Here is a 24,096-nt window from a genome sequence, read left to right as displayed (position 1 = left end):
TGAAATATTACAAATCGCTCTGATTGGCAGTTTCACTTTCAACAGCCAATCAGAGCGATCGTAGCCACGAGGGGGTGAAGCCACCCCCCCTGGGCTAAACTACCACTCCCCCTGTCCCTGCAGATCGGGTGAAATGGGAGTTAACCCTTTCACCCGATCTGCAGGGACGCGATCTTTCTGTGACACAGCATATGCGTCACAGGTCGGATTGGCACCGACTTTCATGACGCATACGCTGTGTCACAGGTCGGGAAGGGGTTAAAGGGATAGTTCGTGACGCCACCTGCGGTATTCGGTCAGGGTGACCGACGCTGTTTTAAGGGGTCCACTGGGGTGATGTTATGGCAGCTAGATGGTATACCTTCCCACAGGTGAAGTATGTCCCCAGGGCTTCCCAGTGTGTAGATGGTGGATGGTGTGAGGTGCAGTGAAGAAAGTGGACACAAGGTTGCAGTCTCTTTACCTTTTACTGAAGGCTTCAGCATCCACAGTCCAGAGCACCAGATCACAGGGCAGGCAGAGTCCGGCCGGTTTGGAGGCAAATCAAGAGTCCCCTAGTCCAGGTAGAATTCAGTAGCCTTCCTCTTGCCCCTTAGTGTTGTAGTAACTTACATCTAAGCGTCACGTAAGGTCCTCACAGATGTTGCAGATGTTATGTCTCTCTCTCTGTTCCCCAGATGGATAGGACAAACCCGTGTGACCGGTGGCTTGAGGCTTTTTACAGGGACTCTATCATGCCCCGGCCTCTCGTGGGTGCCACCATGCCTCCTGTGTGTAGGGGCGGATAGGTAACGTGAAATTAGCTGTCCTGCCGGTCTCTGGAGCAAGGCATAAAAGACTATTGCTCCCTCAGTGTTCCTGCTACCGGGATCCTGCACCTCAGAAGGAGGCAGCCTGTGTAGGGCAGAACTCCTCCTGGTATCCACTCCTTTGCTATGACTTCTTCACCCTCTCTACAATGCAGTTCTCCTTCAGTGTCTCTTTCTTAGAAGCTGCCGCACTTAGGGCAGGCACAGCTCCGTGTCCTTCTGTCTCGGCCTCTGAAAGGCTCCCACCCCTGCCAGGGACCAACTACCTGAGCAAAGCTCAGCCAGCAACTGCCTCACTTCCTCCCCAGGCAACCAGTTTTACCTAAGTGTGAAGGGTGCCCTAATAAATAGGAGCATAGCTCCCCCTGGTGGCCTGGAGTGCGAAATGTGTTGCATGTTAGTGATACCTAGATTCAGTTGTCTTTCTTTGCCTCCAAACGTAACACTACTCCCCCCTAGAGGGAAATGGCATTACTGCAATGACCAGGACCCTGGGGCGCTGCACTTACAGGTGGGGGCATGTCTCCTGCACAGAGCTGAGCAGGTGGGGACGTGTCTCCTGCACAGACTAGAGCAGGTGGGGGCATGTCTCTTTATAGACATGAGCAGATGGGGGTATATCCCTACACAGACTTGAGCAGGTGAGAGCGTGTCCCTACACAAAGCTGGGCAGATGGGGGCATGTCCATTACACAAAGCTAAGCAGGTGGGGTCTTGTCCCTACTCAGAGCTGAGCAGGTGGGGGCGTGTCCCTTCACAGAGGTAAGCAGGTGGTGGTATGTCCCTACACAGAGCTGAGCACGTGGGGGCATGTCCCTACACAGAGCTGAGCAGGTGGGAGTGTGTCCCTACACAGAGCTGATCAGGTGGGGACGTTTCTCCTGCACAGAGTAGAGCAGGTAGGGGCGTGTCTCTTTATAGACCTGGGCAGATGGGGGTGCATCCCTACACAGACCTGAGCAGGTGGAGGCATATCCCTACATAGACCTGAGCAGGTGGGGGCATCTCTGGGTGTGTTACAATTTCAGCCCTGTCTCTCGGTATAGGTGGCATGTCCCCCTCACTGACTTTCCTAGCCCTTGGGGATCTTCCTCACCTCTAGCAGTATATCCATACCTCCCAACTTTTGAAGAAGGCAAAGAGGGACAAAGTTTGCGGCACGCCTAGCGCATTGTGGCAAAATTTAGGCCACACCCTGACCACACCAATTTCACAACTAGTCACACCCATATCCACACCCCAATCACACCCATTTAGGACTGCTACTCACACTCTTTCATAAACAATAATTATAAACAGAAAAAAATATGGCCACACAGTGCTCCATACTGTATAATGGCCCAACATAATGCTGCATACAGTATAATGGCCACACATGATGCTCCATACTGTATAATGGCAACACAGTGCTCCATACCGTATAATGGCCACACAGTGCTCCATACTGTATAATGGCCACACATTATGCTCCATACTGTATAATGGCCCCACATGATGATGCATTCAGTATAATGGCCTCACATGATGCTCCATACTGTATAATGTTCCCATATGATGCTGCGTACAGTATAATGGCCACACATAGTTACCCCACCCCCATCATTGCCCTCACACCCCCATCATTGCCTTCTCCATCACCACACACACTTATGGACACACACGCTTCTCACCATGCACTGCGCTCCCTCGCAGCAGTTGGCGGCTTCATCTCCCGCGGCGTTGAATGATGTCATCCAGCCGCGCCGTGCCGCTGACTGCTCACGTCGCTGCAGCTCTGGTACACCACTGATAAAGACCTCTCTGTGACTCCTGTGCCAGTCAGTGTTGGAGCGAGGAGCAATATCTGCTCCGATCCGACAAAGCTAACGATCGCGCTAGCAGTTTAAAGCGACGGTACATTTGGTCTGAGGCGATGCCGCATGCTCGCACGCGTGCCATAGGTTCGTCATCACTGAAATAGAGGGTATGACTGTGGATGATGAGAGTCCTCTCTTATAGTGCGAGAAAAGTAAGATCCCGGCTATGACAGAGGGACAGAGTCTCAAAATCGGGACTGTCCCACTGGATCCGGGACGGTTGGGAGTTATGGTATTTCTGAATTGCAATGCCTTCCACCTCATATAGTCTGAGTACATCTTTCTCTGCAGCTTCTCAAGCTGAATGTGCCTCTGGCCCCCAAAGTCCATCTTGAGGTTGCCCCAGGCCATTAGACGGAATCACATGAAATGGTATTTGCAGCAATTCACTTCCCCAAGTGTTAGGCTCACGCTGTCCCTATCAGCCTTATTACTGCTGCACTCCCATAGACTGACTTCCTGCACTTGCCACTTGCTTCTACAGTTAACCCTGTCCCAGCTAACTGAAGTCCCAATGAGTATAATACTTTTATCACATACATGGGGATCAAATACATTTAACCTTTGAGTGTTAGGAAGCAATCCATCAGCTCCCAGCACTGTTACACATGTATGCTGCACAGAGCAGGTGGGGGCATGTCTTCTGCACAGAACAGGGGGGCATGTCTCCTGCACAGAACAGGTGGGGATGTGTCTCCTGCACAGAACAGGTGGGGGCGGGCATGTCTCCTGCACAGAACAGGGGGCGTGTCTCCCGTGCAGAACAGGTGGGGGAATATTTCCTGCACAGCCCGGAAACAAGCGGAATCCCCTTGGCAAGTCAGGTTAGGAGCCTTCCACTCTGCGCTTGCTAAAGTCCTTTGATGCCTGAAGTGTTCCAAACAAAGTCCTATTTCTTCCTCCTCTCCTGGGAGAGGTACCTGTATGGTAGGCAGCTTGAGCCATGCCTACTTGGGTCTTTACATGGTGACTCCAGGCTTCAAGAAGCTGCTGTGCCACAGGCGTAATTTGGGCAATGTCTCTAAGATCTTATGCCCTCCGGTTCTGCTAAGTGTCTTGTAGTTCCACTCTAGCCTCGGGCTCCCAGTACCCAGTCTCTGCGCACTGACTCCTCAGAGGCCTATTCTCAGCCACCTTGAGCCCTGAATCTCTCCTCTACTCCTTTCCTGTCTGTCCTCACTCACAGACTGTCTGTACAAACTCAACTGACTCCTCCTCCAAACCAGGATCTTTATCCAGGGAAGCTGCCCTAAAACAGGGTTTTGAGCTCCCCCTCCTGGCCTGGAAGTGGAAAATGTGGTGTGTGTGATAACCTGCCAAAGGGAATCTCACTTGTCTCCAGGCATAGCACTATCCTCCCCAAGAGGAAGGCAGCACTACTGTGGTACCCGAACTCCTGGGGTGCCACATCTCCTCCACATAGCTGGTGGTGGCGTGCCTCATGTACAGGACAGGTGGGGGCGTGTCTCATGCACAAAATAGGTGTGGGCGTGTCTTATGAACACAGCATTTGGGGCGGGTCATCTGCACAAAGCAGAAGGGGGCATGTCTAATGCACACAGCAAGTGGGGGCGTGTCTCCTGCACTCTCTTGTCTGACAGATACTGTCAGCACCTATTAGACAGTGCATAGAGGACACGCCCCTAATAAGAAATACCCAGCTGTCAATATAGGCCTACTGAAGGAGCCACACAATATCTCTTGTATGATCCATTCTCTAATCCTATCCTGTGTGATACTGTCTGCTGAGCTGTGTATCTAATCCTATCCTGTGTGATACTGTCTGCTGAGCTGTGTATCTAATCCTATCCTGTGTGATACTGTCTGCTGAGCCGTGTATCTAATCCTATCCTGTGTGATACTGTCTGCTGAGCTGTGTATCTAATCCTATCCTGTGTGATACTGTCTGCTGAGCCGTGTATCTATTCCTATCCTGTGTGACACAGTCTGCTGAGCTGTGTATCTAATCCTATCCTGTGTGATACTGACTGCTGAGCTGTGTATCTAATCCTATCCTGTGTGATACTGTATGCTGAGCTGTGTATCTAATCCTATCCTGTGTGATACTGTCTGCTGAGCCGTGTATCTATTCCTATCCTGTGTGACACAGTCTGCTGAGCTGTGTATCTAATCCTATCCTGTGTGATACTGACTGCTGAGCTGTGTATCTAATCCTATCCTGTGTGATACTGTATGCTGAGCTGTGTATCTAATCCTATCCTGTGTGATACTGTCTGCTGAGCCGTGTATCTATTCCTATCCTGTGTGACACAGTCTGCTGAGCTGTGTATCTAATCCTATCCTGTGTGATACTGACTGCTGAGCTGTGTATCTAATCCTATCCTGTGTGATACTGTCTGCTGAGCTGTGTATCTAATCCTATCCTGTGTGATACTGACTGCTGAGCTGTGTATCTAATCCTATCCTGTGTGATACTGTCTGCTGAGCTGTGTATCTAATCCTTTCCTGTGTGATACTGTCTGCTGAGCTGTGTATCTAATCCTATCCTGTGTGATACTGTCTGCTGAGCCATGTATCTAATCCTATCCTGTGTGATACTGACTGCTGAGCTGTGTATCTAATCCTATCCTGTGTGATACTGTCTGCTGGGCTGTGTATCTAATCCTTTTCTGTGTGATACTGTCTGCTGAGCCATGTATCTAATCCTATCCTGTGTGATACTGTCTGCTGAGCTGTGTAGCTAATCCTATCCTGTGTGATACTGACTACAGATCTGTGTATCTAATCCTTTCCTGTGTGATACTGGCTGCTGAGCTGTGTACCTAATCCTATCCTGTGTGATCCTGTCTGCTAAGTTGTGTATCTATTCCTATCCTGTGTGATACTGTCTGCTGAGCTGTGTGTCTAATCCTTTCCTGTGTGATACTGTCTGCTGAGCTGTGCATCTAATCCTATCCTGTGTGATACCGTCTGCTGAGTCGTGTATCTAATCCTATCCTGTGTGATACTGTCTGCTGAGCCGTGTATCTAATCCTTTCCTGTGTGATACTGTCTGCTGAGCTGTGCATCTAATCCTATCCTGTGTGATACCGTCTGCTGAGCCGTGTATCTAATCCTATCCTGTGTGATATTGTCTGCTGAGCCATGTATCTAATCCTATCATGTGTGATACTGACTGCTGAGCCGTGTATCTAATCCTATCCTGTGTGATACCATCTGCTGAGCCGTGTATCTAATCCTATCCTGTGTGATACTGTCTGCTGAGCTGTGTATCTAATCCTATCCTGTGTGATACTGTCTGCTGAGCCGTGTATCTAATCATTTTCTGTGTGATACTGTCTGCTGAGCCGTGTATCTAATCCTATCCTGTGTGATACTGTCTGCTGAGCCGTGTATCTAATCCTATCCTGTGTGATACTGACTGCTGAGCTGTGTATCTAATCCTATCCTGTGTGACACAGTCTGCTGAGCTGTGTATCTAATCCTATCCTGTGTGATACTGACTGCTGAGCTGTGTATCTATTCCTATCCTGTGTGATACTGTCTGCTGGGCTGTGTATCTAATCCTATCCTGTGTGATACTGTCTGCTGAGCTGTGTATCTAATCCTATCCTGTGTGATACTGACTGCTGAGCTGTGTATCTAATCCTATCCTGTGTGATACTGTCTGCTGGGCTGTGTATCTAATCCTTTTCTGTGTGATACTGTCTGCTGAGCCGTGTATCTAATCCTATCCTGTGTGATACTGTCTGCTGGGCTGTGTATCTAATCCTATCCTGTGTGATACTGTCTGCTGAGCTGTGTATCTAATCCTTTTCTGTGTGATACTGTCTGCTGAGCCATGTATCTAATCCTATCCTGTGTGATACTGTATGCTGGGCTGTGTATCTAATCCTATCCTGTGTGATACTGTCTGCTGCGCTGTGTATCTAATCCTTTTCTGTGTGATACTGTCTGCTGAGCCATGTATCTAATCCTATCCTGTGTGATACTGTCTGCTGGGCTGTGTATCTAATCCTTTCCTGTGTGATACTGTCTGCTGAGCCATGTATCTAATCCTATCCTGTGTGATACTGTCTGCTGGGCTGTGTATCTAATCCTTTTCTGTGTGATACTGTCTGCTGAGCCATGTATCTAATCCTATCCTGTGTGATACTGTCTGCTGAGCTGTGTATCTAATCCTATCCTGTGTGATACTGTCTGCTGAGCCATGTATCTAATCCTATCCTGTGTGATACTGACTGCTGAGCTGTGTATCTAATCCTATCCTGTGTGATACCGTCTGCTGAGCTGTGTATCTAATCCTATCCTGTGTGATACTGTCTGCTGAGCTGTGTATCTAATCCTATCCTGTGTGATACCGTCTGCTGAGCCGTGTATCTAATCCTATCCTGTGTGATACCGTCTGCTGAGCTGTGTATCTAATCCTATCCTGTGTGATACTGTCTGCTGAGCTGTGTATCTAATCCTATCCTGTGTGATACTGTCTGCTGAGCCGTGTATCTAATCCTATCCTGTGTGATACCGTCTGCTGAGCCGTGTATCTAATCCTATCCTGTGTGATACTGTCTGCTGGGATGTGTATCTAATCATATCCTGTGTGATACTGTCTGCTGAGCTGTGTATCTAATCCTTTTCTGTGTGATACTGTCTGCTGAGCCATGTATCTAATCCTATCCTGTGTGATACTGTATGCTGGGCTGTGTATCTAATCCTATCCTGTGTGATACTGTCTGCTGAGCTGTGTATCTAATCCTTTTCTGTGTGATACTGTCTGCTGAGCCATGTATCTAATCCTATCCTGTGTGATACTGTCTGCTGGGCTGTGTATCTAATCCTTTCCTGTGTGATACTGTCTGCTGAGCCATGTATCTAATCCTATCCTGTGTGATACTGTCTGCTGGGCTGTGTATCTAATCCTTTTCTGTGTGATACTGTCTGCTGAGCCATGTATCTAATCCTATCCTGTGTGATACTGTCTGCTGAGCTGTGTATCTAATCCTATCCTGTGTGATACTGTCTGCTGAGCCATGTATCTAATCCTATCCTGTGTGATACTGACTGCTGAGCTGTGTATCTAATCCTATCCTGTGTGATACCGTCTGCTGAGCTGTGTATCTAATCCTATCCTGTGTGATACTGTCTGCTGAGCTGTGTATCTAATCCTATCCTGTGTTATACCGTCTGCTGAGCCGTGTATCTAATCCTATCCTGTGTGATACCGTCTGCTGAGCTGTGTATCTAATCCTATCCTGTGTGATACTGTCTGCTGAGCTGTGTATCTAATCCTATCCTGTGTGATACCGTCTGCTGAGCCGTGTATCTAATCCTATCCTGTGTGATACCGTCTGCTGAGCTGTGTATCTAATCCTATCCTGTGTGATACTGTCTGCTGAGCTGTGTATCTAATCCTATCCTGTGTGATACCGTCTGCTGAGCCGTGTATCTAATCCTATCCTGTGTGATACCGTCTGCTGAGCTGTGTATCTAATCCTATCCTGTGTGATACTGTCTGCTGAGCTGTGTATCTAATCCTATCCTGTGTGATACCGTCTGCTAAGCCGTGTATCTAATCCTATCCTGTGTGATACCGTCTGCTGAGCTGTGTATCTAATCCTATCCTGTGTGATACTGTCTGCTGAGCTGTGTATCTAATCCTATCCTGTGTGATACCGTCTGCTGAGCCGTGTATCTAATCCTATCCTGTGTGATACCGTCTGCTGAGCTGTGTATCTAATCCTATTCTGTGTGATACCGTCTGCTGAGCTGTGTATCTAATCCTATCCTGTGTGATACCGTCTGCTGAGCCGTGTATCTAATCCTATCCTGTGTGATACCGTCTGCTGAGCTGTGTATCTAATCCTATCCTGTGTGATACTGTCTGCTGGGCTGTGTATCTAATCCTTTCCTGTGTGATACTGTCTGCTGAGCTGTGTATCTAATCCTATCCTGTGTGATACTGACTGCTGAGCTGTGTATCTAATCCTATCCTGTGTGATACTGTCTGCTGAGCTGTGTATCTAATCCTATCCTGTGTGATACTGTATGCTGGGCTGTGTATCTAATCCTATCCTGTGTGATACTGTCTGCTGAGCTGTGTATCTAATCCTTTTCTGTGTGATACTGTCTGCTGAGCCATGTATCTAATCCTATCCTGTGTGATACTGACTGCTGAGCTGTGTATCTAATCCTATCCTGTGTGATACCGTCTGCTGAGCCGTGTATCTAATCCTATCCTGTGTGATACCGTCTGCTGAGCTGTGTATCTAATCCTATCCTGTGTGATACTGTCTGCTGAGCTGTATATCTAATCCTATCCTGTGTGATACTGTCTGCTGAGCTGTGTATCTAATCCTATCCTGTGTGATACTGTCTGCTGAGCTGTGTATCTAATCCTATCTTGTGTGATACTGTCTGCTGGACTGTGCATCTAATCCTATCATATGTGATACTAATACAGAAATAACAGATAATCAGATGTGATTGGTCTTTTTACCGGATTATTGGACTTTGCTCTTTACATGAAGAGTATGGTACCATGTGAATAGAAAACAGTGGTGTTGCCCTTTACATTTTTTGAGTGCAGACAATTTCTGGGCCGTATCTAAGCCATAATGACATGTAAGATGTAAATGCCGCTCCGCCTGGTTATTACCATCCCAGGGATGTACGTGGCGGAGCAGCGGCCTGGAAGCTGCGCGGCGATATTGGTTCTGTCAGCAGGCATTATGTACCGCTGTTAATACCGCCACACACCGCACATCTTCTCTTAGAAATTCAATTTCCTGATTAATCTTGTCATCCTGTGACACCAGCAAAATCAGGTTTGATTTACAAAGAATGGGATCTCCGTTCGTCCCCGGGAAACTCATCTGGCCCCGTCCTTATGAATTATGTAGAGTGTGGATACAACAGATGTATCGCTCCCACTGCACCGATGTCATTACCCATCGCCGTAGCGCCCCCCCCCCCCCCCATGGTATATACAGTACACGGGCAAGGGTGTTCTCAGATACAGTGCACACTGGATACACCATGCCATTATAAACACTGTACCAAAACATGTGTGATACTGTCTGATGAGCTGTGCATCTAATCCTGTCCTGGGTGATACTGTCTGCTGAACTGTGTATCTAATCCCATCCTGTGTGATACAGTCTGCTGAGCTGTGTATCTAATCCTGTCCTGTGTGATACCGTCTGCTGAGCTGTGTATCTAATCCTGTTCTGTGTGATACTGTCTGCTGAGCTGTGTATCTAATCCTATCCTGTGTGATACTGTTTGCTGAGCCGTGTATCTAATCCTATCCTGTGTGATACTGATACTGACTGCTCAGCCGTGTATCTAATCCTATCCTGTGTGATACTGTCTGCTGAGCTGTGTATCTAAACATACCCTGTGTGATACTGTCTGCTGAGCTGTGTGTCTAATCCTATTAAAGATGGCAGCACACAAGCTTAGCGGTTACACATCTGTGATACTCGGAGGTGCGTACTTCACAAGTGACAGGCAGTGGGTCTCCATGTCCTAGCTGCTTTCATCAGGGCAGATAATAATCCTCCTCCATGAGAGATTGGCCACACTGGATGACACTTCCTCAGGCCTCTGCTGCCTCAGCCACCTTCTGTGGGAGCACAGTGGATGCTGGGCATCACATCTTCAGGCCTCTGCTGTCTCAGCCACCTTCTGAGGTAGGAGTGGGGACAGAGGCGTAGCTAGAGCTTTTGCCGCCCGGGGCTGTTCCCGAGTTTGGCGCCCCCCCCCCCCCCCCCGGCTCAATACACACAAAGGTTACCAAAAACGGTTTTCCTGTTTTGTAGAACTTAAACTGGGCCTAATGGTGTCACCCCCACATGCCACACCTGTGACTTAATACCACCACACCATGACCAGGCCACATAGTGACCGAATAATACTACATACAAGGGACAAATACCACAACACCATTTCCAGACCACATATTACCACCACATAGTGACTGAATACTACAATACTGATCAGTAATAAAAAAAAAACCACAATACTATCACCATAAGTGCCAGTATTCACAGGAGATCTGTACTTAGTATGCAGTGTCTGTGTAGAGGTAATACAGAGATCACTGGTGACATTATACACAGGACCTCTATATAGTATACAGTGTATAGTGTCAGTGTATAGGTAACACTGACTCACCAGTGACGTCTCTAGGTGAAGTCCTTCATCTTTCATCCAGCACAGACCGCCATCATTCCTTCCAGCCAGGACTCGTTTCTGCAGGAAATAACACAGTTATCTCGAGCTCCGCTTGCAGAACACATTACTTAATTTTTCACAACTTCTACATTACATCACATGAAGAAAAAAAGGTGATATAGTGTCACTCTGCACAGTAACAGGACCGCCCCCCCATTTAAAACAGTATACTCAAAAAATAAAATAAATACATCACTGCAGTAATAATATCCCTTAATTAGCCCCTATGGTAATAATATTCCCCACCCTGGCCCCGTTTCTCATTCCTGGCTCCAGCCATATGTTCTCGCATCCTGCCCTCATGAGTATCCATTCTACCCCATATGATCTCCACATCCTGCCCCACCAGCCTCCATCGTATCCGTCCTGCCCCATGATCCAATCCTGCCCCGTGTCTCCAATCATGCCCCGTATCTACATTCTGCCCATGCCTCAAGTCCTGCCCCCAGTGTGTCCAGCATATTACCCCCATGTTGTCCAGCAATCTGCCCCAGTGTGTCCAGCATATTACCCCCATGTTGTCCAGCAATCTGCCCCAGTGTGTCCAGCATATTACCCCCAGTGTGTCCAGCAATCTGCCCCAGTATGTCCAGCACTGCCCCCAGTGTGTCCAGCAATCTGCCCCAGTGTCCAGCCTTTCCCCAGTGTGTCCAGCAGTCTGCCCCAGTGTGTCCAGCATATTACCCCCAGTGTCCAGCATTGCCCCAGTGTGTCCAGCATATTACCCCCAGTGTGTCCAGCAATCTGCCCCAGTGTCCAGCATTGCCCCAGTGTGTCCAGAAGTCTGCCCCAGGGTCTCCAGCATTGCCTCAATGTGTCCAGAAATCTGCCCCAGGGTCTCCATTATTGCCCCAGTGTGTCCAGCAATCTGCCCCATGGTCTCCTGTATTGCCCCAGTGTGTCCAGCATTCTGCCCCATGGTCTCCAGTATTGCCCTGGTGTATCCAGCAATCTGCCCCATGGTCTCCTGTATTGCCCCAGTGTGTCCAGCATTCTGCCCCATGGTCTCCAGTATTGCCCCGGTGTGTCCAGCAATCTGCCCCATGGTCTCCAGTATTGCCCCAGTATGTCCAGAAGTCTGCCCAGGGTCTCAAGCATTGCCTCAATGTGTCCTGAAATCTGCCCCATGGTCTCCAGTATTCAGTGTGTCCAGCAATCTGCCCCATAGTCTCCTGTATTGCCCCAGTGTGTCCAGCATTCTGCCCCATGGTCTCCAGTATTTCCCCAGTGTGTCCAGCATTCTGCCCCATGGTCTCCAGTATTGCCCCAGTGTGTCCAGCAATCTGCCCCATGGTCTCCTGTATTGCCCCAGTGTGTCCAGCATTCTGCCCCATGGTCTCCTGTATTGCCCCAGTGTGTCCAGCAATCTGCCCCATGGTCTCCTGTATTGCCCCAGTGTGTCCAGCAATCTGCCCCATGGTCTCCTGTATTGCCCCAGTGTGTCCAGCATTCTGCCACATGGTCTCCTGTATTGCCCCAGTGTGTCCAGCAATCTGCCCCATGGTCTCCTGTATTGCCCCAGTGTGTCCAGCAATCTGCCCCATGGTCTCCTGTATTGCCCCAGTGTGTCCAGCATTCTGCCACATGGTCTCCTGTATTGCCCCAGTGTGTCCAGCAATCTGCCCCATGGTCTCCTGTATTGCCCCAGTGTGTCCAGCAATCTGCCCCATGGTCTCCTGTATTGCCCCAGTGTGTCCAGCATTCTGCCCCATGGTCTCCAGTATTGCCCCAGTGTGTCCAGCAATCTGCCCCATGGTCTCCTGTATTGCCCCAGTGTGTCCAGCAATCTGCCCCATGGTCTCCTGTATTGCCCCAGTGTGTCCAGCATTCTGCCACATGGTCTCCTGTATTGCCCCAGTGTGTCCAGCAATCTGCCCCATGGTCTCCTGTATTGCCCCAGTGTGTCCAGCAATCTGCCCCATGGTCTCCTGTATTGCCCCAGTGTGTCCAGCATTTTGCCCCATGGTCTCCAGTATTGCCCCAGTGTGTCCAGCATTCTGCCACATGGTCTCCTGTATTGCCCCAGTGTGTCCAGCAATCTGCCCCATGGTCTCCAGTATTGCCCCAGTGTGTCCAGCAATCTGCCCCATGGTCTCCAGTATTGCCCCAGTGTGTCCAGCAATCTGCCCCATAGTCTCCTGTATTGCCCCAGTGTGTCCAGCAATCTGCCCCATGGTCTCATGTATTGCCCCAGTGTGTCCAGCAATCTGCCCCATGGTCTCATGTATTGCCCCAGTGTGTCCAGCAATCTGCCCCATGGTCTCCAGTATTGCCCCAGTGTGTCCAGCAATCTGCCCCATAGTCTCCTGTATTGCCCCAGTGTGTCCAGCAATCTGCCCCATGGTCTCATGTATTGCCCCAGTGTGTCCAGCAATCTTCCCCATGGTCTCATGTATTGCCCCAGTGTGTCCAGCAATCTGCCCCATGGTCTCCAGTATTGCCCCAGTGTGTCCAGCATTGCCCCAGCCCCAGACAGTCAGACATAAAGAAAAAAAAAAAAAGTAAAATCCTCACCTCTCCCGTTCCTAGCGCAGGTCCGGTGCAGTCAGCGTCTCTCCGGCTCTGCGACGCTCAGGACAGAGAGGCAGAGCGGCGCGCACAGTAGTGACGTCATTGCGCCCTCTGCTCTGAGACGTCGCAGAGTCAGAGGACGCTGCAGCTGCCGGCGCCGCAGGAACCAGGAGAGGTGAGTATAGAGCGGGGGGCGGGGTCCGGTGGTGGGGGGAGCTGGCCCTGGTCGTGGCGGCGGACGGTGCCACCCGAAGATTTAAAGGGGCGTCTTTTTTTTTTTTTTTTCTTCTCCTGCAGCGCCGGCCGCCCCCCGCATTGTGCCGCCCGGGGCGGACCGCCCCCCCCCCGCACCCCCCTTCCTACGCCACTGAGTGGGGAGCGCAGGGATCTGTACCAGGGGCAGTGGGGACAGAGGGTATTTGTGCTAGGCGCAGTGGGGAGCCCAGGGATCTGTACTGGGAGTAGTGGGTCCACAGGGATCTGTACTGGTGTAAGGAGGTGAAGCACAAGAGTCTGGGGGTGGTTACCTTCTCGGCTCAGTGCTTGGAACCATTGAGCTGTGCTACAGGTTTCCCATGGGACAGACTTAGGCCGCCGTCACACATGCGAGTTTTACGGACGTAAGAGCGCAGAATCTACGTCCGTAAAACTCGCAAAAAATACGGCACAATTATTCTCTATGCCCCTGCTCCTATTTGCCGTATTTTACTGATCAGTATTATACGGCTTTCTACGGCCGTACAAAATCGCAGCATGCTGCGTTTGTCACCGTACTGCGCAAGAAATACGCCAATGAAAGTCTATGGAAGCGTGAAAAATACGGATTACACACGGACAAGCAGTGTGACTTGCAAGAAATACGCAGCGCTGTTAGAGAGAAAAGCCGGTAATTCAGTGCGGTGTACAGTAAAATCACACTGACAGCTTACAGTCCAATAGGTAGAATAAATGTGTACACATAGAATAGGTATATATATATATATATGTCAGTGAGACACATATATGTATATATATTAATATTTATTCCAGCGCTAGACAGCTTGAAAGCCGGTAATTCAATTACCGGCTTTTTCCTTCTCCTTCCTAAAACCCGACATGATTTGAGACATGGTTTACATACAGTAAACCATGTCTTCTCTCCATTTTTTTTTGCAGATTCCACACTACTAATGTCAGTAGTGTGTATCTGCAAAATTTGGCCGTTCTAGCTCTTAAAATAAAGGGTTAAATGGCGGAAAAAATTGGCGTGGGCTCCCGCGCAATTTTCTCCGCCAGAGTAGTAAAGCCAGTGACTGAGGGCAGATATTAATAGCCTGGAGAGGGTCCACGGTTATTGGCCCCCCCCTGGCTAAAAATATCTGCCCCCAGCCACCCCAGAAAAGGCACATCTGGAAGATGCGCCTATTCTGGCACTTGGCCACTCTCTTCCCATTCCCGTGTAGCGGTGGGATATGGGGTAATGAAGGGTTAATGCCACCTTGCTATTGTAAGGTGACATTAAGCCTAATTAATAATGGAGAGGCGTCAATTATGACACCTATCCATTATTAATCCAATACTAGTAAAGGGTTAAATAAAACACAAACACATTTTTTAAAATTATTTTAATGAAATAAAAACAATGGTTGTTGCAGTATTTTATTCAACGCCCAATCCAGTCACTGAAGACCCTCGTTCTGTGAGTAAAAAAACATAATAAACCAACAATATACTTACCCTCCGCAGATCTGTAACGTCCAACGATGTAAATCCTTCTGAAGGGGTTAAAACATTTTGCAGCAAGGAGCTGTGCTAATGCAGGCTGCTCCTCGCTGCAAAACCCCAGGGAATGAGGCTAAAAATAGATCAATGATCTATATTTAGCTTCATTTGCGGTGAGGCACCCTCTGCTGGCTGTTCATAGATCGTGGGAAATTACCTAGAAAGCCAGGGAGCTGTGCTAATGCAGGCTGCTCCTCGCTGCAAAACCCCAGGGAATGAGGCTAAAAATAGATCAATGATCTATATTTAGCTTCATTTGCGGTGAGGCGCCCTCTGCTGGCTGTTCATAGATCGTGGGAAATTACCTAGAAAGCCAGGGAGCTTTCTAGGTAATTTCCCACGATCTATGAACAGCCAGCAGAGGGCGCCTCACCGCAAATGAAGCTAAATATAGATCATTGATCTATTTTTAGCCTCATTCCCTGGGGTTTTGCAGCGAGGAGCAGCCTGCATTAGCACAGCTCCTTGCTGCAAAATGTTTTAACCCCTTCAGAAGGATTTACATCGTTGGACGTTACAGATCTGCGGAGGGTAAGTATATTGTTGGTTTATTATGTTTTTTTACTCACAGAACGAGGGTCTTCAGTGACTGGATTGGGCGTTGAATAAAATACTGCAACAACCATTGTTTTTATTTCATTAAAATAATTTTAAAAAATGTGTTTGTGTTTTATTTAACCCTTTACTAGTATTGGATTAATAATGGATAGGTGTCATAATTGACGCCTCTCCATTATTAATTAGGCTTAATGTCACCTTACAATAGCAAGGTGGCATTAACCCTTCATTACCCCATATCCCACCGCTACACGGGAATGGGAAGAGAGTGGCCAAGTGCCAGAATAGGCGCATCTTCCAGATGTGCCTTTTCTGGGGTGGCTGGGGGCAGATATTTTTAGCCAGGGGGGGGCCAATAACCGTGGACCCTCTCCAGGCTATTAATATCTGCCCTCAGTCACTGGCTTTACTACTCTGGCGGAGAAAATTGCGCGGGAGCCCACGCCAATTTTTTCCGCCATTTAACCCTTTATTTTAAGAGCTAGAACGGCCAAATTTTGCAGATACACACTACTGACATTAGTAGTGTGGAATCTGCAAAAAAAATGGAGAGAAGACATGGTTTACTGTATGTAAACCATGTCTCAAATCATGTCGGGTTTTAGGAAGGAGAAGGAAAAAGCCGGTAATTGAATTACCGGCTTTCAAGCTGTCTAGCGCTGGAATAAATATTAATATATATACATATATGTGTCTCACTGACATATATATATATATATATATACCTATTCTATGTGTACACATTTATTCTACCTATTCTACTGTAAGCTGTCAGTGTGATTTTACTGTACACCGCACTGAATTACCGGCTTTTCTCTCTAATATATGTGTCTACTGACACATATATATATATATATATATATATATATACATATATATATATATATATATACATATATATATATATATATATATATATATATATATATATATATATATAGACAGTATATATATATTTTCTTTTCTTTTTGGGACACATGGATCACTTCTATAGCGGTATGTTGGTTTTGCTAGCCTGCGAGAAAACCACGCAGTACGGATGCCATACGGATTACATACGGAGGATGCCATGCGCAAAAAACGCTGACACACCCTGCCTACGGAGGAGCTACGGACCACTTTTTTCGGGACTTTTCAGCGTATTACGGCCGTAATATACGGACCGTATTGTTTTACGCTGTGTGTGACGCCGGCCTTAGAGACAAGGACAGGAAGGAAGCAGGGCAGAGAGCGGGAAAGGCGCGCGTACAAGGGTCAGAGCAGCGTGAGCAGCAGTCAGGGCAGGGCACAGCTGCGCTCCGGGGGAGAGAGAGAGAGCTCCTGGTCAGAGGACAAATACAGGGAGATTGCCCAGAAAGACTGCATCTTGTGAGTACATGAAAGCGGACTCTGCTGTGACTGGAGAGGGGCGCCTTGAGACCGGTGCAGAGACATTGGCCCGTGCAGAGACTGTGACCCCCTGGTACCCACGGTATCAGTGCAGAGACTGTGACCCCTGTTACCCACGGTATCAGTGCAGAGCCCTTGATTCCTGGTGAGAGACTTAATAATAGACTGACCATTGTTTTCCCGGGATAGGCTGTGCTGTAAAAGCTAAAGACTCAGAGCCTGCGCATATCACATTAACTCCTGAAACTCCAGGCAGCGGGTTCCTAGAGACTACTCAGCCCACTGACAACAGAGGGACGACAAGTGACGCTGTTTCTCGGCGCCTATGTTGGAGAAGACGACCCATCAAGCAAGTCCTCATCAGACTGATCAGTGTTTTTTTCTCAAATCCTGCTTACTTCTGTTACACTGTTTGACTCCCATATTTTTGCACTGTTTTATTGTTAGTTATATTCTACTGCTTCCTCCCTGCGAGGAGAACCTGATTCCTGTTAATAAACCCCTCAACTGTTGGTTTGTCTGTTCCGTGGTGACACACTCAATACCTGCATACTATTACATTTGGCGTAGTCGGCAGGATGTCAGACGGTAGCGTGGAAAGGGCAGACCAAGCAGCTGGGGAAGATCCCAGGTCTAGCATTTCCTTGGGAGCCATGTTGAAAAATTTGCCAAGGTTCACTGGGAACAATGTAATGCTGTGGAGTTGGATGGAGGGTATCCGGGGAATGATGCGGATGCATCCCTTGACACCAGCCCTGAAGGCGGAAATTGCATTGATGGCCCTGGAGGGGGAGGCATGGGATTCTGTTATGCATAGGTCCCCCTGGGAGAGAGACCCTGGACAAAGTGCTGCGCACACTTGAGGAGACGCATGGGGACCTGTTATGGACCTGGTGGTTAGGAGCACCCAAAATGACCTGATGGTTAAACTAACAAGGACAAGCTCTGGGAAGTGGGAGCTCTGCTGACCGCAACCCCTAATCCTATCACACACTAGAAATAGCCGTGGAGCGTACCTAACTCTACCTAGACGCCTCTTCACAGCCTAAGAGCTAACTAGCCCTAGAGATAGAAAATAAAGCCTACCTTGCCTCAGAGAAATTCCCCAAAGAAAAAGGCAGCCCCCCACATATATTGACTGTGAGTTAAGATGAAAGTCACAAACACAGAAATGAAACAGGTTTCAGCAAAGGGAGGCCAGACTTACTAAACAGACTGAGGATAGGATAGGTAACTTTGCGGTCAGCACAAAAAACTACAAAAGACCACGCAGAGTGTGCAAAAAGACCTCCACACCGACTCACGGTGCGGAGGTGCCACTCTGCATCCCAGAGCTTCCAGCTAGCAAGGCAAAATCATGATAGCAGGCTGGACAAGAAAACAACGAACAAATAATAACTAGCAGGGACTTAGCTTCTGCTGGAGTAGACAGGTAACCAGAAAGATCCAGGAGTGAACTGAGCCAGTACAAGAACATTGACAGCTGGCATGGAGTAACGATCAGAGTGGAGTTAAATAGAACAGCCAGCCAAGGAATAAACTAAGTCACCTGTGGAAGGAACCTCAGAAGCAGCAGCTCCACTCACAGCCACCAGAGGGAGTCCATGGACAGAACTTGCCGAAGTACCATTCATGACCACAGGGGGGAGTTCGATAACAGAATTCACAACAGGGACCCCACTGACATAGGGGAACTTCGCATGCGACTGTTTCACCGGGTACAACGAGAGGGGGAGACCGTGACCCAATTCATGAATGCCCTACAAGAACTTCACACTGCTATCAGACGAAAGAACGGTGTAGGGGTTGGTTCAGTTGATGTGGTGCTCAGGGATCAGCTGGTGACGGGACTGCATGATGCAATGATGAAACAGGCACTGTGAGAGCGCATGCGAGAAAAGCCAGACATGACTTTCTCTGAGGTTGGCAGTGAGGCGCGTGCACGAGAACAAGAACAGGGAGAGACGGGGCTGGTGGGAAGGGTGCGGAGCGGGGAGGTAACCACCACCGCCGACAATATCCCCCAGTGGGTGCAGGACCTGAGAATGGAGATAAGACAGGTCCATGAAGAAATGAACTCTGGCAGAAGGGCCCGGCCCTCTGGTGCGAGACAGAGAAGCTGCCCCCCGAAGGGAGGGTGAAACTACCAGGAGGAAAAGCCCTCTTACATGCTACACCTGTGGAGAATCCGGCCACATTGCCCGATGGTGTCCCCGGTGCAGCCGACCATCCCCGCGCCCTCCTTTAAACTAGGTGGCACTGAGCTCGAGGGGCACCGCTCAGAGCGTGAAGAACAGAGGAGGAGTAGTAAAAGTCCCCACAGCCTTGTTTCCACGTGCCCTCTGGTCTGGGCAGAAATCAATGGAAGAGCAGTGCGGTGCCTGATAGACACTCACAAGTGACCACCATGCCTGAGAGATATTTCCGCCGTCACTTCACAGAGGCGCTATGGCCCGAATGGGGCCCTGTGATCAAATTTATGGCGGCCAATCACTTGCCCATCCCGGTCGCAGGGGTGGTATGGATGAACATAGAGGTCTGCGGAAAAGACCTCGGGAGAAGAGGAGTGGTACTGGTGGATGGAGAGGTAGCTAAAGACCATACCCTGACCCTGGGCATGAATGTGTTAAAAGACCTCAGAAGCCTGGTTTTCAACGAGTCTCCGAAACAGTTCCTGCAACAATGGAGCAATCAAACCCCCCAGGGAAGAGTCTTTCAACAACTGATACGGACCGCCCAGGTCCGGGAAGCATACAGCAACAGAAAGGAACTCGGCAAAGTCATTGCCCCTGCCTCAGTCAATTGAGTGTTGCCCCCTGGGCAGACGGTGCTTCCCCTGCCTATACGAACTGGCGTCCCGCCGAAGGGGTCGAAATCCAAATTGAGCCCAGCAGAGCTGACTAGCTGTCGACAGGAATATTGGTCGCGCGGTCCCTAGCTACCGTGCGGGATGGAACTGTCCTTGTGCGCTGCATAAATTTGGGGGAGACAGATGCAACTTTGCCCCCTAGAAGCGAAGTCGCCCAAGTCCTGGGCCTCCCAGACGAGTTGGTCCCAACTGAGGCGGTACAGCTGACCGCAAGGCCAGAAGATCCGTGGCTGGTGACCGTCAAAGCGGAGGTAGCTCCGGACCCCAGATTACTGCAAGAAGGGTGCCAGATACTGGAACTCATGAGGGCGAAGCTCTCAGAACTTACTCCGCAGCAGGTACTTCAGGTGGAAGCCGTATTGGGGAAATTTCAGGAGGTGTTCGCCAAAGATGAAGATGACTTTGGACGTACTACGGCCATCACCCACGAGATACCCACCGGGGATGCGGCACCAATCTGAGAATGGTACCGCCAAATACCCCCACAGATGTACCAGGAGGTGAAGGGAATGCTGTCACACATGCTGAAGAAGGGAGTTATACGCGAGAGTCAGAGCCCGTGGGCTGCCCCTATAGTCTTGGTGAGAAAGAAAGATGGGTCCTTGCGGTTCTGTGTGGACTATTGCCGGATCAACGCTTGCACAGTGTGGGACTCGTACCCACTGCCCAGGATACAGGAGTCCCTGACGGCACTAGGGAATTCCAGATATTTCTCCACGTTAGACTTGGCCAGCGGCTACTGGCTGGTGTCCATGTCTGAGCAAGACCGAGCCAAGACGGCTTTCATCCTTCCGATGGGACTGTATGAGTTCGACCGGATGTCCTTCGGCCTAGCAAATGCAGTGCCCCAGAGTCCTGGTCGTTGCAGTAATGTCGCTCTGCCACTAAGGGGAGTGATGTTATGTCTGATTGCACTAAAGGAGTTCACCTGACCAGGTATCACAAGCACACATTACACTTCACACTCCGGCCACTAGGGGGAGCAAAAGGCACTATGTATTAGGCCACTCCTCACACTGGTAAAACTAGGGGTTGGATAGGAAGTTAGAACAGAACGCAGCCTGGGAGAGTCCAGGGAGGACCTGTCAGGGGTGGGTTACTGACAGGGGCCTAGCAGAACGAATAGAAAGCAATGGAACCGCGCCTGCACTACCTTGCGGCCGTATCCTAAGAAGGGACACGAGGAGAAGGATATTGTGGAAAGTGAGAAACGAGATCAAGGCACAAAGGAAAGCCAGTAGGAGTAGTGCCCCGAGAACAGCAACATCCTACTGAGGCACGTAGCCGGTGACCGGAACACAGAGGAAGTAACTGACTCTATGCCTTACTTCAAATACTGCAGGACAGTTGATTATAGGTTGGCTGTCTACCATATATCACCTAAGCAGACATAGGGGGCAAGCGTGGAGAGGGGCGTCTCTAGGTTCCCAGAATAGCTCCGAGCCTTCCCGTCAAACGGGTGCGTCCTATCCAGATAAACTTGGGGGACGGAGAGAGAGAAAGAACGAGAACAGAAGTTGTGAGGACTATCCCGAATGATCAGCAGGGAAGAACCACAACACACAGGCGCTAGTGGTAGGCACTGATTTCCACCTGCAAAGGGAACTCTGGATGTGCCTTCGGACCGGCCGGTCTCAGACAGCCCAGTTAACAGTGCTCTGGATTGCGGATCCCGAAGTCTTCAGTAAAATGTAAAGAGACTGCAACCCTGTGTCCTCGTTATTGACTGCGCCTCACACCATCGCCACCTACACTACTGGGAAGCCCTGGGGATATACTTCACCTGTGGGAAGGTAAACCATCTAGCTGCCATCACATCACCCCAGTGGACCCCGAGCAGCGTCGGTCGACCTGACCGAATACCACAGGTGGCGTCACGAAACTTTAGCCGACTTTCCTCACCCATTTTTATTGGACGCCCCTTAGCAGGGTCACGGACCGGGTCCAGCCACCGTGACAACCTAAGAACTGAGACAGAGAGGACCGGTACCGAGTAACCCGCGGCCCTGCGTCTGGGGGCGCTCCACAAACACCCCGAAACATTTCAGCGACTCATGGAGAGATGTCTGGGAGACCTGAACGTTGAAGCCACTTTGATTTACTTGGATGATATCATCATCTTTGCCCCCACCTTTGAGGAGCATCTGCAGAGACTAGAGCAAGTTCTGAGTCGGCTACAGAAGTATGGCTTGAAAATGAAACCCCAGAAATGTCACCTCTTCCGTACTGAGATTGAATATTTGGGAGACGTTGTCTCCGCTGATGGGGTGAGGCCTTCCCAGGAGAAGATCACTGCAGTAAAAGAGTGGCCAACTCCAAAAACTGTGAAAGATGTGTGTGCGTTCCTGGGACTCACAGGATACTTCAGACGCTTCGAAAAAGACTTTACCCGCCTTGCTAATCCACTCCAGGAGTTGGTGAGGGGAGTGCCCTATTGCGACAAAAACAGGAATATACAGTGGGGGAATCATCAGGAGGAGGTATTCTTGGCTTTGAAGAAAGCTTTGACGGAGGCCCCCATGCTGGCCTACACCGACTTCACGCAACCGTTAATCTTGCACACTGATGGGAGCCTGTAGGGCCTCGGGGCCGTACTATCGCAGATGCAGGACGGGAAAGAGCGCATCATCACATACGCCAGTCGGTCTTTGGATGACTCAGAAAAGAATCCAGAAAACTTCAGTTCGTTTAAGCTGGAGTTGTTGTTGGCGCTGGTATGGGCAATGACTGAGAAGTTTGCAGAATATCTGGCTGGCTCAGAAGTTTATGTACGCACCGATAACAATCTGTTGGCCCATCTCGAGAATGCCAAGTTAGGGGACCTAGAACAACGTTGGGTAGCCCAAATGGCCAAGTTCTGATAAAGAATTTCGTATAAAAGGGGAGCTGAGAATGATCATGCGGATGCCCTCTCCCGAGTAAACTATCGCAAACCAGCACCCAGCCAGGATGAAGAACTGGAAGATATGGAGGTTTCAGGTTTTGGAGAGACTGCCAGGACGGTGGCAGCAACATGGGAAATTGAACAAGAAGAGGCCTGTGTGAATTTGCTGGAGCTGCCCTGCGATTAGTGGGTCCGAGAGCAGCAGGAGGATCCGGAGCTAGCTCAGTTGAGAAGGTGGGTCGTGTCTGAACAAATACCCAATCGGCACGAGAGGAGGTCCATGTCACCTGAAGTACTGAAGATGCTACGCCAGTGGGAGAGGCTCCAGTTGCGGAATGGTATCCTGTACCGGAAGGTATTCCTGCAAACAGAACTCAGTCTTGTATGGCAGATGGTGATTCCCTCGTCCTTGATAGACCAGGTGGCTAAGGAAGCACATGAGAAAGGAGCACACTTTGGGCCAGAAAAAACTTTCCAGTGGTTACAGCGCCTATTTTATCATCCCCACTTAAGGAACATTGTGGAGAAAGTATGTCAGCAATGCAGAAGTTGTGAGCTGGTCAAACCACCAGAACAACGAGCCCCCTCAGGACGGTGATGGAGGAGCTGCACCAGCTGTACAAAATCGATAAGTCCTGGACCACCCCTTATCATCCACAGGGGAATGGGGCTTGTGAAAGATTTAACCGCACTCTGATTCAAATCCTGAGGACCCTGGAAGAGGACAGGAAGGCGAAGTGGACTGAGTCCGTCCCTGAATTGGTGTGGGCGTATAACAAATGGAGACACAGCACCACCGGATTCACCCCCTATTCTTTGTTCTTTGGCCGACCCGGAAAGGGACTGGCAGAGCAGGTGCCGGAACCCGAGGAAGCTCCTCAAAAGGGGACAGCCCTGCGGCCTGGAGACCGAGTCTTAGTGAGGGAAAAGCACCCACACAACAAACTAGAGTACCGGTGGGAGAAAAGGCTGTACCGAGTGAAGCGGCAGCTCAGCAACGGGGGTCCCGTTTATGAGGTCCAGCCCGAAACGGAAGAGGGGACTCCCACCCGCACACTGCACAGGAATATGTTGCGTCCATGTTTGTCTCAAGATCCTGAATCAGTCCAATTGGCTCCAGCGCCCCCACCGGCTCTGCCAGTGATCAATGTAGATGTGGAAGATGAGGAAGACTCCCAATCTCTCCCAGGGAACCCAGAAACAGGGCTGGTGCCTGAATCTTCCAACGTAGTGGAGGAAACCTCGACTCCTCCCACAGCAGTT

At 49.6% G+C, this 24,096-nt stretch overlaps 1 protein-coding gene across 1 annotated transcript; it reads left to right on the top strand.

Moving 5' to 3' along the window:
• The first annotated feature begins 22,144 nt into the window (after positions 1-22,144).
• LOC138638742 (uncharacterized) lies at positions 22,145-22,528 on the top strand. Its single transcript, XM_069728327.1, has one exon. It carries the CDS (start codon positions 22,145-22,147, stop codon positions 22,526-22,528), a length of 384 nt encoding a protein of 127 aa, XP_069584428.1.
• Positions 22,529-24,096: the final 1,568 nt, after the last annotated feature.

This window comes from Ranitomeya imitator, chromosome 1, assembly GCF_032444005.1.
Source record: "Ranitomeya imitator isolate aRanImi1 chromosome 1, aRanImi1.pri, whole genome shotgun sequence".
NCBI classification, from domain to species: Eukaryota; Metazoa; Chordata; class Amphibia; order Anura; family Dendrobatidae; genus Ranitomeya; species Ranitomeya imitator.
This window is presented reverse-complemented; position numbering and strand designations above follow the sequence as displayed.